Here is a 15,677-nt window from a genome sequence, read left to right as displayed (position 1 = left end):
CACTCATCAGCAATGTCATAAACCTATTAACTAAAACCGATACGAGTTCAGAGTTTTGAGGGTTTGTTCATTGAAAAAAAGGTGAAGAGTCACTGACTAAACTGGTATACATTTTTACTTACTGGCCGGTTGACCCCCGGCCCGGCGATGAATATCTAGATTTTAATAACGACCTTATAAGCAAGGATCTTACTAGCTATATGCAAAACAAGGCCGCAAATCACCTTACCTTCTCGACTGCGTAAGGGTCGCATTTTCTTCAAAACAAGCCCGACTTGCACAACTTCTCTTACTAGTTCTGGCGGCGCAGATAAATAAATATATAATTGTGCGATTTGGGGTTGACATTTCATTCTAGAAATAATTATCTAATTCAGACTGTATGTGGGATGCTTTGTGAAGATGACTTGTCTTTGCTACGCCTTCTATTTGTTGTATAATTTTATTACAACAATTGCGTCAACGCGTTAGTTCGTACAATTCTATGTACTGAAATTTTTGCAAGCTCGTACAATCAAAGCCATCCAGAAACTGCCTATAAAGACACATGATGTTATTCCTTAATCCTTAGTAAACCATTCTGTATTGAAGTGATTCAGGGAAGCATGGCCTCTGGATTCACAGGATACTTGGGTTGCATTGTTCTTCTGGTTGCCGCTGTCGTTGTGGCACACGAGGGCCACGACCACATGGCTCCTGCACCATCTCCTCCGAAGGCCACCTCCACTGCCTCCATGAATTCTCCGTTGGCTACTACAGCAGCCGGATTATTCACACTGGCAGCTGCTTTCTTGGCTATCATTGGAAAAATGATGTGAGTATACCATGCATATATATATGGGCAAGACATTCAATCCTTATTTTCTTTCTATGCATTTTCGTGTATTGATGTTTCATGCACACATATACACACACGTGTGTGTGTGTGTGTGATTATGAATTTGGTTGGATGATTTCATTTTCTAAACATTGTTCTTAATGATTCAGCATTCATGTGCATTCGATTCAATTAGAAGACAAAAGGCAAATGTAAATCCTGAACGTAACAAGACTTATATACTGCCCAGAGATTGCAAATTTCGTACAAGCTCGTTTAAGTAAAAAGATAATGAAAGTTGATGAAGAGTCACCACAACATAAATTGCTAAAAATCCTTGATAGTCAACTGTTCAGACAACACAGTGGATGCGTTCAAATTCGATCAAGGATAGGTTGCTGCTTTCATCCACAGAGAAGGTTGCAGGATCAACAACTTCAACATGGCCAGATCGATCAACAGCGAGCCTCATCGACCCCTTGAACATGTCAACTTTTGCATTTGTGAGTTGAAGTGTGTTTCCCTCTTTCGCCAGGTCAACTAACACAAACCAATCAATAGATATAAGAGAAATGAAATATTACTTAACAGATTAAGACTCTTGATTTGATTCTTGCCGGGAGAATCAATAGATAAATATGTCAAGAAACCAGGCATCCTTTTGACACAAGTTACACTATGCAACAGTTAGCCCAAAATGTATAAAATCTTTTAACAGCCAAGGTGCATAAATCCAGCAATTAGTCATCATTACCACCAAAAACAGAAAATCAGAAGGTGCCACAATCCATGACAGAATATCAGTAACATTGAAGATAATTCTCCTTAGCAATCGTACAATATACATTGCAACCAATAACTGAAAATTGAAATGCTTGCGACCATATACTAGTTAAATATAGATCAAAATGATCAGAAATTAGCCAACCTTGGTCATTTCTTGCTGAAAAAATGATCATTCCCGTCTCATCTCCGACTAAACATTCAGCAAATCTCCCTTGAGTCCGGCCTCTCTGCACCACACTCTTTGCATCTACAACTTTTACAGTTAAATTGAGCCCAGTATCTGAAGGGCGTAGCTGGTTGACCTTGGTGGGTTGCTGCTTCTGGTCAGCCATTTGCTACTTGCCTTTATATTCGAGGAGTGTACCTTGACATTCAAATATAGCAGGCATCAAGTAAAATATAGAATGGATTGTACTATACAAGATTGAGCTTGAATACAAATTCACCCAGATGATCTAGACACAGAAATACATCTCAGAATTAAAAACAACATAAACAAATATAACTAGGCATTCTATGCTACCCTCAAGGCCTCAACAAATTCGCTTAAATTCATCGAAGATTTAATTCACTCGAAACTTGATTCTGCACATTTAACAAAAAAAACATTCATCGTCCGTCAAATCTACTTCAATCAGTACTTTCCCATCTCCAAAACCAACAATTCAGATTGTTCGCACACCGCCATAATACGCGTAACCAATAATTCAATAACCACTAAGCATACTATCACCAACAAAACCCAAAATTGTTCAAGAATAAAATGATTTGAACATAAATAGCAACACGGAATCCACGGAAGTGATTCCAAAATCCAATCTTTCTCGCTTATTTCAATCCAATGAGAGAAGCATTAAGAATTTTAAAAAAAAAAAAAAAAAGAACAGCGCAGAGCAAGTGATTTCATCCACAGAGATCAAAACATAAATAAATCTATTTGAACTAACAAATTGATGAAAAACATCCTATAAGCTAAATTGAAGAAATCAGAGGCACCGACCTGATTCCGTGCAGGGAATATACAGTTGGGCTGTTGTGTGCGATTAGGGTTTTAAAATTGGGGATGGCAATAATTAATTTCAAGGGTGTTGGTGTAATTTCATTATTATATATTACCAGTTTTCTTTAAATGACACATATTTGGGCCCACGCTTATCTAACCCATGTGCAAGAGTAACCATTCTTCAATTGGGCCTCCATTTCTATATTCGGAATTAGAATTATATGTTAAGAAATTTTAAACGTTTTTATTACAATAACCACATCATTGGAATTTTATTATAAAAATTATATTCTTAGTTCAGTCTAAAACAAAAATAAAATAAACTGATAGAAACTTATAAAAAGAAATAAAAAAGCATGGAATAATACATATTTGTCAATTGCAATGCATTCACTAATTAATACTCCCTCCGTCTCAGATACCATGTCCACGTTGCCGTTTCTATCCGTCTCACATATCATGTCACTTTTTTTTTTTTAAATGATTACACACTTTTAATCTCATTTTAAATTTTTTTTAATTTTTTTTTAATTTTAATTAAACTAATCAGTTATCTTAATCTTAATTTATAATTATTTATATTATCGGATAATTATTTTCACTAATACATTTTTAATTATTTACTGATTACACCCCTCCTAAAATACCGTGTCTACAGTGTAGCAGACACGATATCGGGACAAAGGGAGTAGTAATTAATTGTTTCGGGATGATGATCTGCATATAGGTAGATTAATTTGACTATGATAGACTCCCATTGGAAAATTCGATCCAAATTTTACCATCATATGTAAAAACTTAAGTATGAATTTCATCGAAAGCATTTTAAAATCCGAAATTTTTTTGGAACTATAAAATGACTTCAAAATTTCTAATTTCAATAAGTCGTATGCATTCTTCATTTTACATTCACTATATTCATAGGTGAATCAAATCCCCCAATTATTACACGAACATGAGTGACACTCCTGGAACAAATTGGGAATTGTATGTAGAATGAGTAACACGTACACATACATATTAATTTAATTAATTTTATTTTATGAGTAAGTGTATCATCATCATACATTTGAGATATTTAACAAATTTCAAATCAAGGAATATAAGTTAAAGCTGTAACCCTAACCCTAATTGGAGATTTAAGCTATCTCTATCGGCAGACTTGTTTGGATTGCGCGAAGACGACGAGGCCTCATAGCTGATGGGAGTTAACACCTCTCTCGGACCATCCAAACACGTCAGGCTAAACCTCCCGGTGTCCTGCTGACACGTGGCACGATCCGGTAATTCCCCACGCCATCTCGAGCCATCCGGACCGTTGATGTCGAGAATCCGGCCATAGCTTCCGAAATCGATATCCGCCTCCGTCTCTGCCTCTGCCTCCTCGTTGAGAAGAAATTCCGGCGGAGAATAATACCATGACTGATGATTAAACTCAGGACTGTAATTATGGAAAGAATTGCTCCAGCTGTTTCTGTGAATTAATGGACGAATGTAATGGTTGAAGCTGGATTTCCTGGCTTGAAGCTGCAGCCTCTTCTTCTTCATCCTTTCTTTCTTGTGAGCATTCTGGTGACCTCCCAATGCCTGCGAGTTTCCAAACACCTTCGAACAGTACTGGCACTCGAGCTTCTTGGTCTGGTCCCCGCTGGTTGAGCTTTTCTCCGTCGCCGTGGAGGAAGCCGACGACGACGAGTTGTTACTGATGATCCGATCATCGCCGTCGGAAGGATTTAGCTCGATGCCGAATAGCTTGAGCCTCTTTTGATCAGAGCTTGATTTTGCTGTGTTGTTTGTTTCAATCATCTTGAAAACAAAATTAATTGAATAATTTTTATAGAAAAATAAATAAATAAAGAATATATATGTATATATAGAGGTGGAGTAGTGATGGATAGAATTATGTAACTCATCTCGTCCTTATATATAGCAACCGTGAATGGAAACTGTCTTTGGATTTGCCATGTACAAAAGACAAGAACAGTGTTGTGTGTACTATATACGAATATATATATATATATATATTTTTTATATATCACCAACAGTGTGGAAATGGATGATTAAAGATGAGTCAGATTAGGGATTATATTAGGGAAGTTTCTCATGCAATTCTAATTCTAATTCTATTTATTAATTAATATTACTAATTAAGTTGATGGGATACAGCTTAATTGAACTTTTTTTCCTCCAGTGGGAATTCTTAAGTAAGAATTCATGGTCTTTGGTCACTTTACATTATAAAGGAAGATATTGATTTGAAATTAGAGACATTGGAGTAGTACTAATATTCGATTCTTACCAAATGGAAATTTAAATATTAATATCTGAAGTTAGGATAATAATATTTATATGGCAATGGAGTAAAAGTCAAAGAAAAGATGGGGACGTAATCACCTGAAAGGGGGGCGATCTTGCATTGTAATGAATATAATCAACTTTGCACTTCACAAATGACCAAACCCCTCACAACTTATTATTTTATTATTTACAATTACGATCAACTATTTAAAAAATATTAATCGGTACGGTGTAATATATAGTTGCATTATTTTTTAATTTCTAAATTTTCAAATTCCCTGCTTAATTAATTACAAACGTAATATTAGATGGAAAAGATGTCTGCATATATATATATATATATATAATATTAGATTGTTGTAAATCTTTAATTTGTATGATATTGTTTAATTTTATTTTAAAGATCAAATATCAAATCATACATTAAATTAATATTCAATACAATCTTTTATGCTTATTAGTGTAGGATGCATTATGCATATATATTTAATAATAATCTCAATTTATCATTTTTATTTTTGTGGTGGCATAAAGTCCCATCAGTTCCTACAGTAGGTCTACTAATTGTCTAATTCAATCATGTAATTGTGCAGCACTTAAATCATGCATGGTTCCTTCCATGTACTTGCCTGCTATGCTCCCACACATCAATAATCAATCAATTAATTAATAATATCATCATAAAATATTATTTAATCTTGACATTGGATTACCAAATTATTAAATACAGCGCAGGTGATTAGTTGCTAAACAAAGGAATATCAAGAAGTGGGCGATGACATAAGCAAATATATGTGGAGTATAAATTAATGAATCAGAATCCAGCAGGTGTCCCCAACCATATCTGGGCATATCTTCTTAGAGCAGGCAAAGCCTATCCTTTTTCCCCCAAAGTATATTTATATGTTTCCCATGAATCCAATCCAGTCATCACTAATTAATTACTACAAAATTAAATCAACTTTAGTTGGACACTTGTTGAAGTTTTATCCCATTAATTATTTCTTTATATATATGTGCACATATTATTTTAGTGTAACATATAAAATTTTAAGTCAAACCTTTGATCACATTGATTTACCACATACTATATATACATACACTCTCACAGAGAATATATATATATATATGTATATGTATTGGTGGACAATCATCCACCAAAAAGAAATCCTACAATTCTCATATATCAATTCCCACCCCTTTAATTGTATTGTGTGCTTCCAGTGTGTTCCCAATTGCTTTAATTTGTGTTGGTTTGGAGGAAGAGTCCAATAAAGTATATATGTCATATTATAATCAATCATTCAATTTTTTCACTGTGGAATGTGTGGTAATTGAATTATTGTGGGTAAATTATCAATTATATTATGGTGAGTGGGTGGGTGGGTGGGTATGGGAGATTCTCAGATTCATTTAGCTAGCTAGGCATGATATTTCTTTCTTTCTGGTTTCTTTTGTAAATCTTGAAATTATTAGATGGCCTTTCTATTTCATTATTCAGCTAATAACTATATATATATATATATATATAGATAGATAGATAGATTGTCACATAGATATATGGTTTATCTTTCAAGTTCTACAGTTGTTAATTTTTGTATTTAAATTCAGCCATGCACAGGCTACCTACCCTATATAACTTTATCAGATTAAATAAATAAATTGCATCCATTAATTTGGTTGATTGATTTTCTCAATTTCTAACTTGATGGATAAGTGATTAAAACTGAGGGTCATCGTCATGTAAGAAAATAAACATATAATCAAATATGTTAGCGGAAGCGAAATTTAAACAAACCTCCTGCCATTGCTAAAAATTAGATTTATTCTCGATATTCTCTTCTCCAAGCAAAACGTGAATTGGAGCCGTGGGAAGACGGTGTTGTCAGACTTTGGAACCCTTGGGAGGATGTTGCCAAACTTTGGAAACCTCCGAAGATAGTGCCAGATCGTGGAACCCTAGGATGATGTTGCCAAACCCTGGCTCTCAAATAGCGATGGTGTATTCTAATTTTCTGAGAGTAGGTTTAGTAACCCGTATGTGAGAGTATTTATAATCAAAAGAAAAACCGTCCATCACGATTTTTCTGCCACTTCTCACGTATATTTTGAATGTGATAGACTTAATGGGAGAAAAGTGGGCCACAATTTTAGGTTAGTTTAATTATATAAGATAATTCAAAAATAATCAAAATTCAAATATGATTAATTAATTAATTAAACTAACATTCTCCCACTTGGCCCACTCAAACTATCACAACATAACGAAAAACCTTACATACGAATCATGGCGGTAGGTCTTCTATAAACGAATGTTACCTTCCATGTATCACGATATGTCAAGCATCTCAAACTAAATTCACAACTTAATGAATAAATCTTATATTTATTCCGGGTTAAACATAAGCGAGTTTTCTCAATAATAAACAAATATGTGCACAATAAAGCGAGAAAACATCAAACTGAATAAGAGTCTCAAATAACAATGTGTGCAAATGAACTACATTGTAGAATCAAGTCCCATACTTGCTACGTGATCCCTGAAACTCTTTAGTGGCATGCCCTTAGTTAGGGGATCAGCAAGCATCAACTCTGTACTAACGTGTTCAATGACCACTTTATTTTCCTTGACACGTTCTCTTAAGGCTAAATATTTGATGTCGATGTGTTTACTTCGACTCCCACTCTTATTGTTTTTAGCCATAAATACCGCAGCAGAGTTGTCACAGTACAACTTAATCGGTTTGGAAATAGAGTCAACGACTCTAAGCTCGGATATGAAACTCTTCAACCATACACCATGCGAGCTAGCCTCGAAACATGAAACAAACTCAGCCTCCATAGTGGAAGTAGCAGTGATAGACTGCTTCGCACTTCTCCAAGAGATGGCCCCACCAGCCAACATGAACACATAACCCGATGTGGATTTCCGAGTGTCAATGCAGCCAGCGTAGTCCGAATCGGAGTAGCCAATCACTTCCAGCACATCAGTTTGTCTATATGTGAGCATAAAATCCTTCGTACCTTGAAGGTACCTCATCACTTTCTTTGCAGCTTTCCAGTGGTCAACACCTGGATTACTCTGATATCTCCCTAATACTCCAACAGCATATGCTATGTCAGGCCTGGTGCAAACTTGAGCATACATAAGACTTCCTACTGCTGAAGCATAAGGGATATTGCTCATGTGTTCCCTTTCAAAGTCATTTTTCGGACATTGACTCAAATCGAGCCTGTCACCCTTCACAATGGGAGCTACACTTGGTGAACAATCTTTCATATTAAATCTTTCTAGAACTTTCTTGATATAGGCTTCTTGAGACAAACCCAAAATGCCTCGATTTCTATCTCTATGGATCTTAATGCCAATGACATAAGATGCCTCTCCCATATCTTTCATATCAAAGTTCCTTGAGAGAAATTGTTTTACCTCATGTAACATCCATTTATCATTAGTTGCAAGCAAAATGTCATCCACGTACAACACAAGGAAGCAAATATGACTCCCACTAACCTTCTGGTATATACAGTGATCCATGACGTTTTCTTCAAAGCCGAATGAAGAGATAACATCATGAAATTTCAAATACCACTGACGGGAGGCTTGCTTCAATCCATATATGGATTTATTAAGCTTACAAACTAAATTTTCTCCACCACTAGAGGTAAATCCTTCAGGTTGTTTCATATAAACCTTTTCCTCTAGGTCACCATTCAGGAATGCTGTTTTCACATCCATCTGATGTAACTCAAAATCAAACTGAGCTACTAATGCCATGATCACACGGAGGGAATCTTTCTTAGATACCGGAGAAAATGTCTCGGTGTAATCGATTCCTTCCCTTTGAGTGAATCCCTTAGCAACAAGTCTTGCTTTATGTCGTTCGATGTTGCCATCAGAGTCTATTTTGGTTTTGAAGACCCATTTGCATCCAATGGCTTTTACACCATCAGGCAACTCGACAAGATCCCATACCTTGTTTGATGCCATAGAGTCCATCTCGTCTTTCATAGCACTATGCCATAAATCGGATTCTTTAGAATTCATGGCTTGTGAAAACGTTTCAGGATCATTTGCGGCTTTTATATCGTAATCTGATTCTTGAAGATACACCATGAAGTCACTAGAAATAGCTGACTTTCTGACTCGTGTAGATCTTCTTAATGTTGTTTCATCATTATCACGAAGAACTTGCTGACCAACTGATTCAACAGCATGTTGTTCAACATTTTCTTGATGTTCTTCATTAACAACTTGATCTACGTGATCATTTTCATCAGTTTGTGGAACTTCATTACTTAATCGTCTAACACGCGTTTGAACTTGAGGAGCGTGAAAGACAATCAATCTATCACTCAGCTTAGTAGGTTGATCTTTATAGTGATCTGTTTCAGAATGAGTATCTGGAATATGATCACTCCCACTAACCAAGTCATTCTCGAGAAATTTCGCATTTCTCGATTCCACAATTCTAGTGCTATGAGACGGACAATAGAATCTATATCCTTTAGACTTTTCGGCATATCCAATGAAATACCCACTAATAGTCCTCGGATCTAGCTTCTTTTCTTGTGGATTATAAATTCTCACCTCAGACGGGCATCCCCAAACACGTATATGTCGCAAACTCGGCTTCCAACCCTTGAATAATTCAAAAGGTGTCTTTGAGACAGCCTTGGTTGGTACCCGATTCAATACATACGCAGCCGTCTTTAGCGCTTCTGTCCACAAGAAGTGAGGAAGTTTCACATTACTCCTCATACTCCTCACCATGTCCATTAATGTTCGATTTCTTCGTTCTGAAACACCATTTTGGTCCGGAGAACCAGGCATAGTGTATTGGGCAACAATCCCATTCTCTTGAAGAAATCTAGCAAATGGACCGGCAGCTTGTCCATTTTCTGTGTATCTGCCATAGTACTCACCACCTCTATCAGATCTGACGATTTTGATCTGTTTTCCACATTGTTTCTCTACTTCAGCCTTGAAAACTTTAAAGGCTTCTAAAGCTTCATCCTTAGAATGAAGTAAGTAAAGATACATATACCGTGAACAATCGTCAATAAAGGTGATGAAGTATCTCGGATTACTTGCATTCATGTCTGGACAACAAATGTCTGTATGAATAATTTCCAAAAGATTCGAACTCCTTTGTGCACCCTTTATGGACTTGTTAGTTTGCTTGCCTTTAATGCAACTAACACAAGTCTCAAAATCAGTGTAATCCAGGGTACCAAGTATCCCTTCATTCACTAATCTCTTAATTCTGTCAATTGAGATATGTCCCAATCGACGATGCCACAACATATATGAGTTCTCATTCATAACACATCGCTTTAAACCAGCTGTGACATGCAGTGAATCAAAAGTAGTGTCGTTTTTCAATTTGATCGAATAAAGACCATCATTAATTTCACCACAACCAACGGTTCTAGATTCAAAATCCAAAACAAAACTAGAATCCATAAAGTGAAACGAAAAACCCAAGCATGATAGTCTCGATACAGAAATTAAATTTTTGGAAAAACTAGGAACATAAAAAGTCTTTTCCAACTTCAAAACAAAACCACTACTCAGCACTAAACTGCACGTCCCAATGGTTTCCACAGGCGAACGCATCCGACTACCGGAATAGATGAACTGTTCACTTCCCATTGGTTTCCTTAGGCTTTCCATACCCTGCAAGGTATTGGAAACATGGATTGTAGAACCAGAATCAATCCACCATGTGTTATAATTAATATTAACCATATTGGATTCATAACAGACAAATGCAGAAGGGATACCTTTCTTTTCGAGCCAGGTTTTGAACTTAATGCAGTCCTTCTTCATGTGTCCTTTCTTTTTACAGAAAAAACACGTAGACTCCTTCTTTATAACCCGCTCAGCTGGCACAGGTCCCTTCCCCTTTGTGTCATGCTTTCTCTTTTTGCCATGGACCGTTAGGTTTACTTTCTCACCTTCCTCCATCAGTAGTCTCTCCTCCTCTTGAACACACATGGTCATCAATTCATTAATGGACCATTTATCTTTATGTGTGTTGTAGGATATCTTAAATGGACCGTACTGATGAGGTAAAGTGCACAATATGTAATGGACAAGAAAGGTCTCAGACATGGTCACCTCTAAGCTTTTCAGCTGCGCCGCAATGTCCCGCATGCGCATTATGTGCTCGCGCACACCCCTCGCACCCGTGAACCTCATGGTGGAGAACTGAATGATCAATGTGCTGGCAAGAGCCTTATCAGACTTGACGAATTGTTCATCGATAGCCCTCAAAAGCTCTCTAACATTATCATGCTGATCGACAGACGCACGGATACCAGCAGAGATCTTAGTCTTTATGAGCATCATGGAAAGACGATTAGATCTCTCCCATCGCTCATAAAGATCCACATCATCTGGCTCGCTGGTTTCAGTAATAACCGGCGGCTCGTCTTTCCGTATAGCATAATCAATGTCCATCCAGCCTAAATGAAGGAGAATCCTCTCCTTCCAGATCTTATAATTATCACCAGTCAATTCAGGAATATCACATTTAATGTCAGAGAAATTCATAGGATTAAATGCTGCAAAATTAAACATACATGCTCATCAATAATCGAGACAAATAAGTTACATGTTCTACCAATGTAAACACGTTAAAACATGAATCTAGAGACATAAAACTTGCCTGTGGGCTAAAGTTTTACTCAATTAGATTTCATCAAAAACTTTACAATAAAACTATCAAATTGTGTTCCTTTTCTCAATTCCTGTGGGTAGATTAAGAAATACAACTCGATATTTTATCCTAATTACTCGTACAAATATAACGAGACTCCTGTGGGTAGATCTCATCACATCGTACATGATAATTACAATTGATGTCCATTAATGTGATTTCAAATAAATCATGAACAAAATTTTAATTAATCGAGGATGCTGTGGCTATTCCGCAATTAAATAAAATTTAAAATAAATCACAAACATCATGAATATATAGACTGAAGTTCACATAAATAAATCATATTTATACCATCAGCATGCTCCAATTAAAAAAAAATAGTGCAGATATATGCAAAATAATAACAATAATAATAATAATAATTCAGCAACGCAGCATGATTCATCCTTATTCAAAATACAATTAGCTGCTATATATACAAATAAATAAATAAAACATAACAAATATAATATGCAGGTTTGCAGAATTGATTTTCATGAATGGATTTAGAATGATTTCACTTGCCATTAATCCATATTTGCAAATAACATATATATATGATTCTGGATGACATCATTAGAAATTCGGACTGAATGCAGATACATTAATGCGCATAGGAACATGTCGGATTTTACTAAATTAATTAACATGTGTGCGCCGCAACTCGGTTGTATAAAAACACCACAATCGATAACAAAACCATACAAATCTGATTTCGATTGCAGATAAATATCATCTCATATATTCAACACCGAAAAGCTTCCTCGAATAATTAATTGCGCATACAAGTCGACACAGATATGAAGTGCACATAAAATATTACAGAAGAATCTGAACACTCCATCGAAACGCAAGGAAAATTCAAAAATTTAATATTTTGCATAAATTAATTTCAAAATAAAATTTAAAATTTTCCTCAAGGAATGAAATTTTCTCAAATCGCAGGATCGGATTTTGATCAAGAAAATATCGCAAAACAATTGTTGAAAATAGAAAACCAAAATATTTTCAAATAAGAATTTAAAGCGAATCTTGATCAAGAATTTGATGAGAAGAGAATTCTAAGCAAGGCAGAGACAAAAAAGCTCTGATACCAAATGTAAGAAAATAAACATATAATCAAATATGTTAGCGGAAGCGAAATTTAAACAAACCTCCTGCCATTGCTAAAAATTAGATTTATTCTCGATATTCTCTTCTCCAAGCAAAACGTGAATTGGAGCCGTGGGAAGACGGTGTTGTCAGACTTTGGAACCCTTGGGAGGATGTTGCCAAACTTTGGAAACCTCCGAAGATAGTGCCAGATCGTGGAACCCTAGGATGATGTTGCCAAACCCTGGCTCTCAAATAGCGATGGTGTATTCTAATTTTCTGAGAGTAGGTTTAGTAACCCGTATGTGAGAGTATTTATAATCAAAAGAAAAACCGTCCATCACGATTTTTCTGCCACTTCTCACGTATATTTTGAATGTGATAGACTTAATGGGAGAAAAGTGGGCCACAATTTTAGGTTAGTTTAATTATATAAGATAATTCAAAAATAATCAAAATTCAAATATGATTAATTAATTAATTAAACTAACATTCTCCCACTTGGCCCACTCAAACTATCACAACATAACGAAAAACCTTACATACGAATCATGGCGGTAGGTCTTCTATAAACGAATGTTACCTTCCATGTATCACGATATGTCAAGCATCTCAAACTAAATTCACAACTTAATGAATAAATCTTATATTTATTCCGGGTTAAACATAAGCGAGTTTTCTCAATAATAAACAAATATGTGCACAATAAAGCGAGAAAACATCAAACTGAATAAGAGTCTCAAATAACAATGTGTGCAAATGAACTACATTGTAGAATCAAGTCCCATACTTGCTACGTGATCCCTGAAACTCTTTAGTGGCATGCCCTTAGTTAGGGGATCAGCAAGCATCAACTCTGTACTAACGTGTTCAATGACCACTTTATTTTCCTTGACACGTTCTCTTAAGGCTAAATATTTGATGTCGATGTGTTTACTTCGACTCCCACTCTTATTGTTTTTAGCCATAAATACCGCAGCAGAGTTGTCACAGTACAACTTAATCGGTTTGGAAATAGAGTCAACGACTCTAAGCTCGGATATGAAACTCTTCAACCATACACCATGCGAGCTAGCCTCGAAACATGAAACAAACTCAGCCTCCATAGTGGAAGTAGCAGTGATAGACTGCTTCGCACTTCTCCAAGAGATGGCCCCACCAGCCAACATGAACACATAACCCGATGTGGATTTCCGAGTGTCAATGCAGCCAGCGTAGTCCGAATCGGAGTAGCCAATCACTTCCAGCACATCAGTTTGTCTATATGTGAGCATAAAATCCTTCGTACCTTGAAGGTACCTCATCACTTTCTTTGCAGCTTTCCAGTGGTCAACACCTGGATTACTCTGATATCTCCCTAATACTCCAACAGCATATGCTATGTCAGGCCTGGTGCAAACTTGAGCATACATAAGACTTCCTACTGCTGAAGCATAAGGGATATTGCTCATGTGTTCCCTTTCAAAGTCATTTTTCGGACATTGACTCAAATCGAGCCTGTCACCCTTCACAATGGGAGCTACACTTGGTGAACAATCTTTCATATTAAATCTTTCTAGAACTTTCTTGATATAGGCTTCTTGAGACAAACCCAAAATGCCTCGATTTCTATCTCTATGGATCTTAATGCCAATGACATAAGATGCCTCTCCCATATCTTTCATATCAAAGTTCCTTGAGAGAAATTGTTTTACCTCATGTAACATCCATTTATCATTAGTTGCAAGCAAAATGTCATCCACGTACAACACAAGGAAGCAAATATGACTCCCACTAACCTTCTGGTATATACAGTGATCCATGACGTTTTCTTCAAAGCCGAATGAAGAGATAACATCATGAAATTTCAAATACCACTGACGGGAGGCTTGCTTCAATCCATATATGGATTTATTAAGCTTACAAACTAAATTTTCTCCACCACTAGAGGTAAATCCTTCAGGTTGTTTCATATAAACCTTTTCCTCTAGGTCACCATTCAGGAATGCTGTTTTCACATCCATCTGATGTAACTCAAAATCAAACTGAGCTACTAATGCCATGATCACACGGAGGGAATCTTTCTTAGATACCGGAGAAAATGTCTCGGTGTAATCGATTCCTTCCCTTTGAGTGAATCCCTTAGCAACAAGTCTTGCTTTATGTCGTTCGATGTTGCCATCAGAGTCTATTTTGGTTTTGAAGACCCATTTGCATCCAATGGCTTTTACACCATCAGGCAACTCGACAAGATCCCATACCTTGTTTGATGCCATAGAGTCCATCTCGTCTTTCATAGCACTATGCCATAAATCGGATTCTTTAGAATTCATGGCTTGTGAAAACGTTTCAGGATCATTTGCGGCTTTTATATCGTAATCTGATTCTTGAAGATACACCATGAAGTCACTAGAAATAGCTGACTTTCTGACTCGTGTAGATCTTCTTAATGTTGTTTCATCATTATCACGAAGAACTTGCTGACCAACTGATTCAACAGCATGTTGTTCAACATTTTCTTGATGTTCTTCATTAACAACTTGATCTACGTGATCATTTTCATCAGTTTGTGGAACTTCATTACTTAATCGTCTAACACGCGTTTGAACTTGAGGAGCGTGAAAGACAATCAATCTATCACTCAGCTTAGTAGGTTGATCTTTATAGTGATCTGTTTCAGAATGAGTATCTGGAATATGATCACTCCCACTAACCAAGTCATTCTCGAGAAATTTCGCATTTCTCGATTCCACAATTCTAGTGCTATGAGACGGACAATAGAATCTATATCCTTTAGACTTTTCGGCATATCCAATGAAATACCCACTAATAGTCCTCGGATCTAGCTTCTTTTCTTGTGGATTATAAATTCTCACCTCAGACGGGCATCCCCAAACACGTATATGTCGCAAACTCGGCTTCCAACCCTTGAATAATTCAAAAGGTGTCTTTGAGACAGCCTTGGTTGGTACCCGATTCAATACATACGCAGCCG

At 36.3% G+C, this 15,677-nt stretch overlaps 4 protein-coding genes across 4 annotated transcripts; 1 reads left to right on the top strand and 3 right to left on the bottom strand.

Annotated features, from left to right (window-relative positions):
- Positions 1–28: 28 nt before the first annotated feature.
- On the top strand, positions 29–1,101 carry LOC127260841 (arabinogalactan protein 24-like). Its single transcript, XM_051288807.1, has 2 exons — positions 29–814; positions 988–1,101. The coding sequence occupies exons 1-2, from the start codon at positions 606–608 to the stop codon at positions 1,031–1,033; spliced, it is 255 nt and encodes an 84-aa protein (XP_051144764.1). The 5' UTR covers positions 29–605; the 3' UTR covers positions 1,034–1,101.
- Positions 1,031–2,748, bottom strand: LOC127260840 (uncharacterized protein At4g28440-like). The gene is made up of 3 exons (XM_051288806.1): positions 2,604–2,748; positions 1,746–1,967; positions 1,031–1,357 (listed from the first exon to the last, which is right to left on the bottom strand). The coding sequence occupies exons 2-3, from the start codon at positions 1,933–1,935 to the stop codon at positions 1,170–1,172; spliced, it is 378 nt and encodes a 125-aa protein (XP_051144763.1). The 5' UTR covers positions 1,936–1,967; positions 2,604–2,748; the 3' UTR covers positions 1,031–1,169.
- An 815-nt stretch (positions 2,749–3,563) lies between these two features.
- LOC127261194 (zinc finger protein 5-like) lies at positions 3,564–4,496 on the bottom strand. Its single transcript, XM_051289431.1, has one exon. It carries the CDS (start codon positions 4,410–4,412, stop codon positions 3,714–3,716), a length of 699 nt encoding a protein of 232 aa, XP_051145388.1. The 5' UTR covers positions 4,413–4,496; the 3' UTR covers positions 3,564–3,713.
- Positions 4,497–10,506: 6,010 nt separating this feature from the next.
- LOC127260576 (uncharacterized) lies at positions 10,507–11,442 on the bottom strand. Its single transcript, XM_051288349.1, has 3 exons — positions 11,029–11,442; positions 10,692–10,892; positions 10,507–10,584 (listed from the first exon to the last, which is right to left on the bottom strand). Exons 1-2 carry the CDS (start codon positions 11,368–11,370, stop codon positions 10,875–10,877), a joined length of 360 nt encoding a protein of 119 aa, XP_051144306.1. The 5' UTR covers positions 11,371–11,442; the 3' UTR covers positions 10,507–10,584; positions 10,692–10,874.
- Between the last annotated feature and the right edge of the window lie 4,235 nt (positions 11,443–15,677).

This window comes from Andrographis paniculata, unplaced genomic scaffold (assembly GCF_009805555.1).
Source record: "Andrographis paniculata isolate CXL003 unplaced genomic scaffold, ASM980555v1 Contig62END, whole genome shotgun sequence".
Lineage (NCBI taxonomy): Eukaryota > Viridiplantae > Streptophyta > Magnoliopsida > Lamiales > Acanthaceae > Andrographis > Andrographis paniculata.
The sequence above is the reverse complement of the archived record's forward strand: the minus strand, read 5'-3'. Positions and strand labels throughout refer to the sequence as shown.

Bases quoted from the DNA above. Each gene is read 5' to 3' on its own strand.
- LOC127260576 (XM_051288349.1), bottom strand. From the start codon at position 11,370: ATGGACATTGATTATGCTATACGGAAAGACGAGCCGCCGGTTATTACT.
- LOC127261194 (XM_051289431.1), bottom strand. From the start codon at position 4,412: ATGATTGAAACAAACAACACAGCAAAATCAAGCTCTGATCAAAAGAGG.
- LOC127260840 (XM_051288806.1), bottom strand. From the start codon at position 1,935: ATGGCTGACCAGAAGCAGCAACCCACCAAGGTCAACCAGCTACGCCCT. The intron at 1,358-1,745 runs GTTGGCTAATTT...GGTTTGTGTTAG, and splicing joins TTCAGCAAGAAATGACCAAG to TTGACCTGGCGAAAGAGGGA.
- LOC127260841 (XM_051288807.1), top strand. From the start codon at position 606: ATGGCCTCTGGATTCACAGGATACTTGGGTTGCATTGTTCTTCTGGTT. The intron at 815-987 runs GTGAGTATACCA...TTAATGATTCAG, and splicing joins GCTATCATTGGAAAAATGAT to CATTCATGTGCATTCGATTC.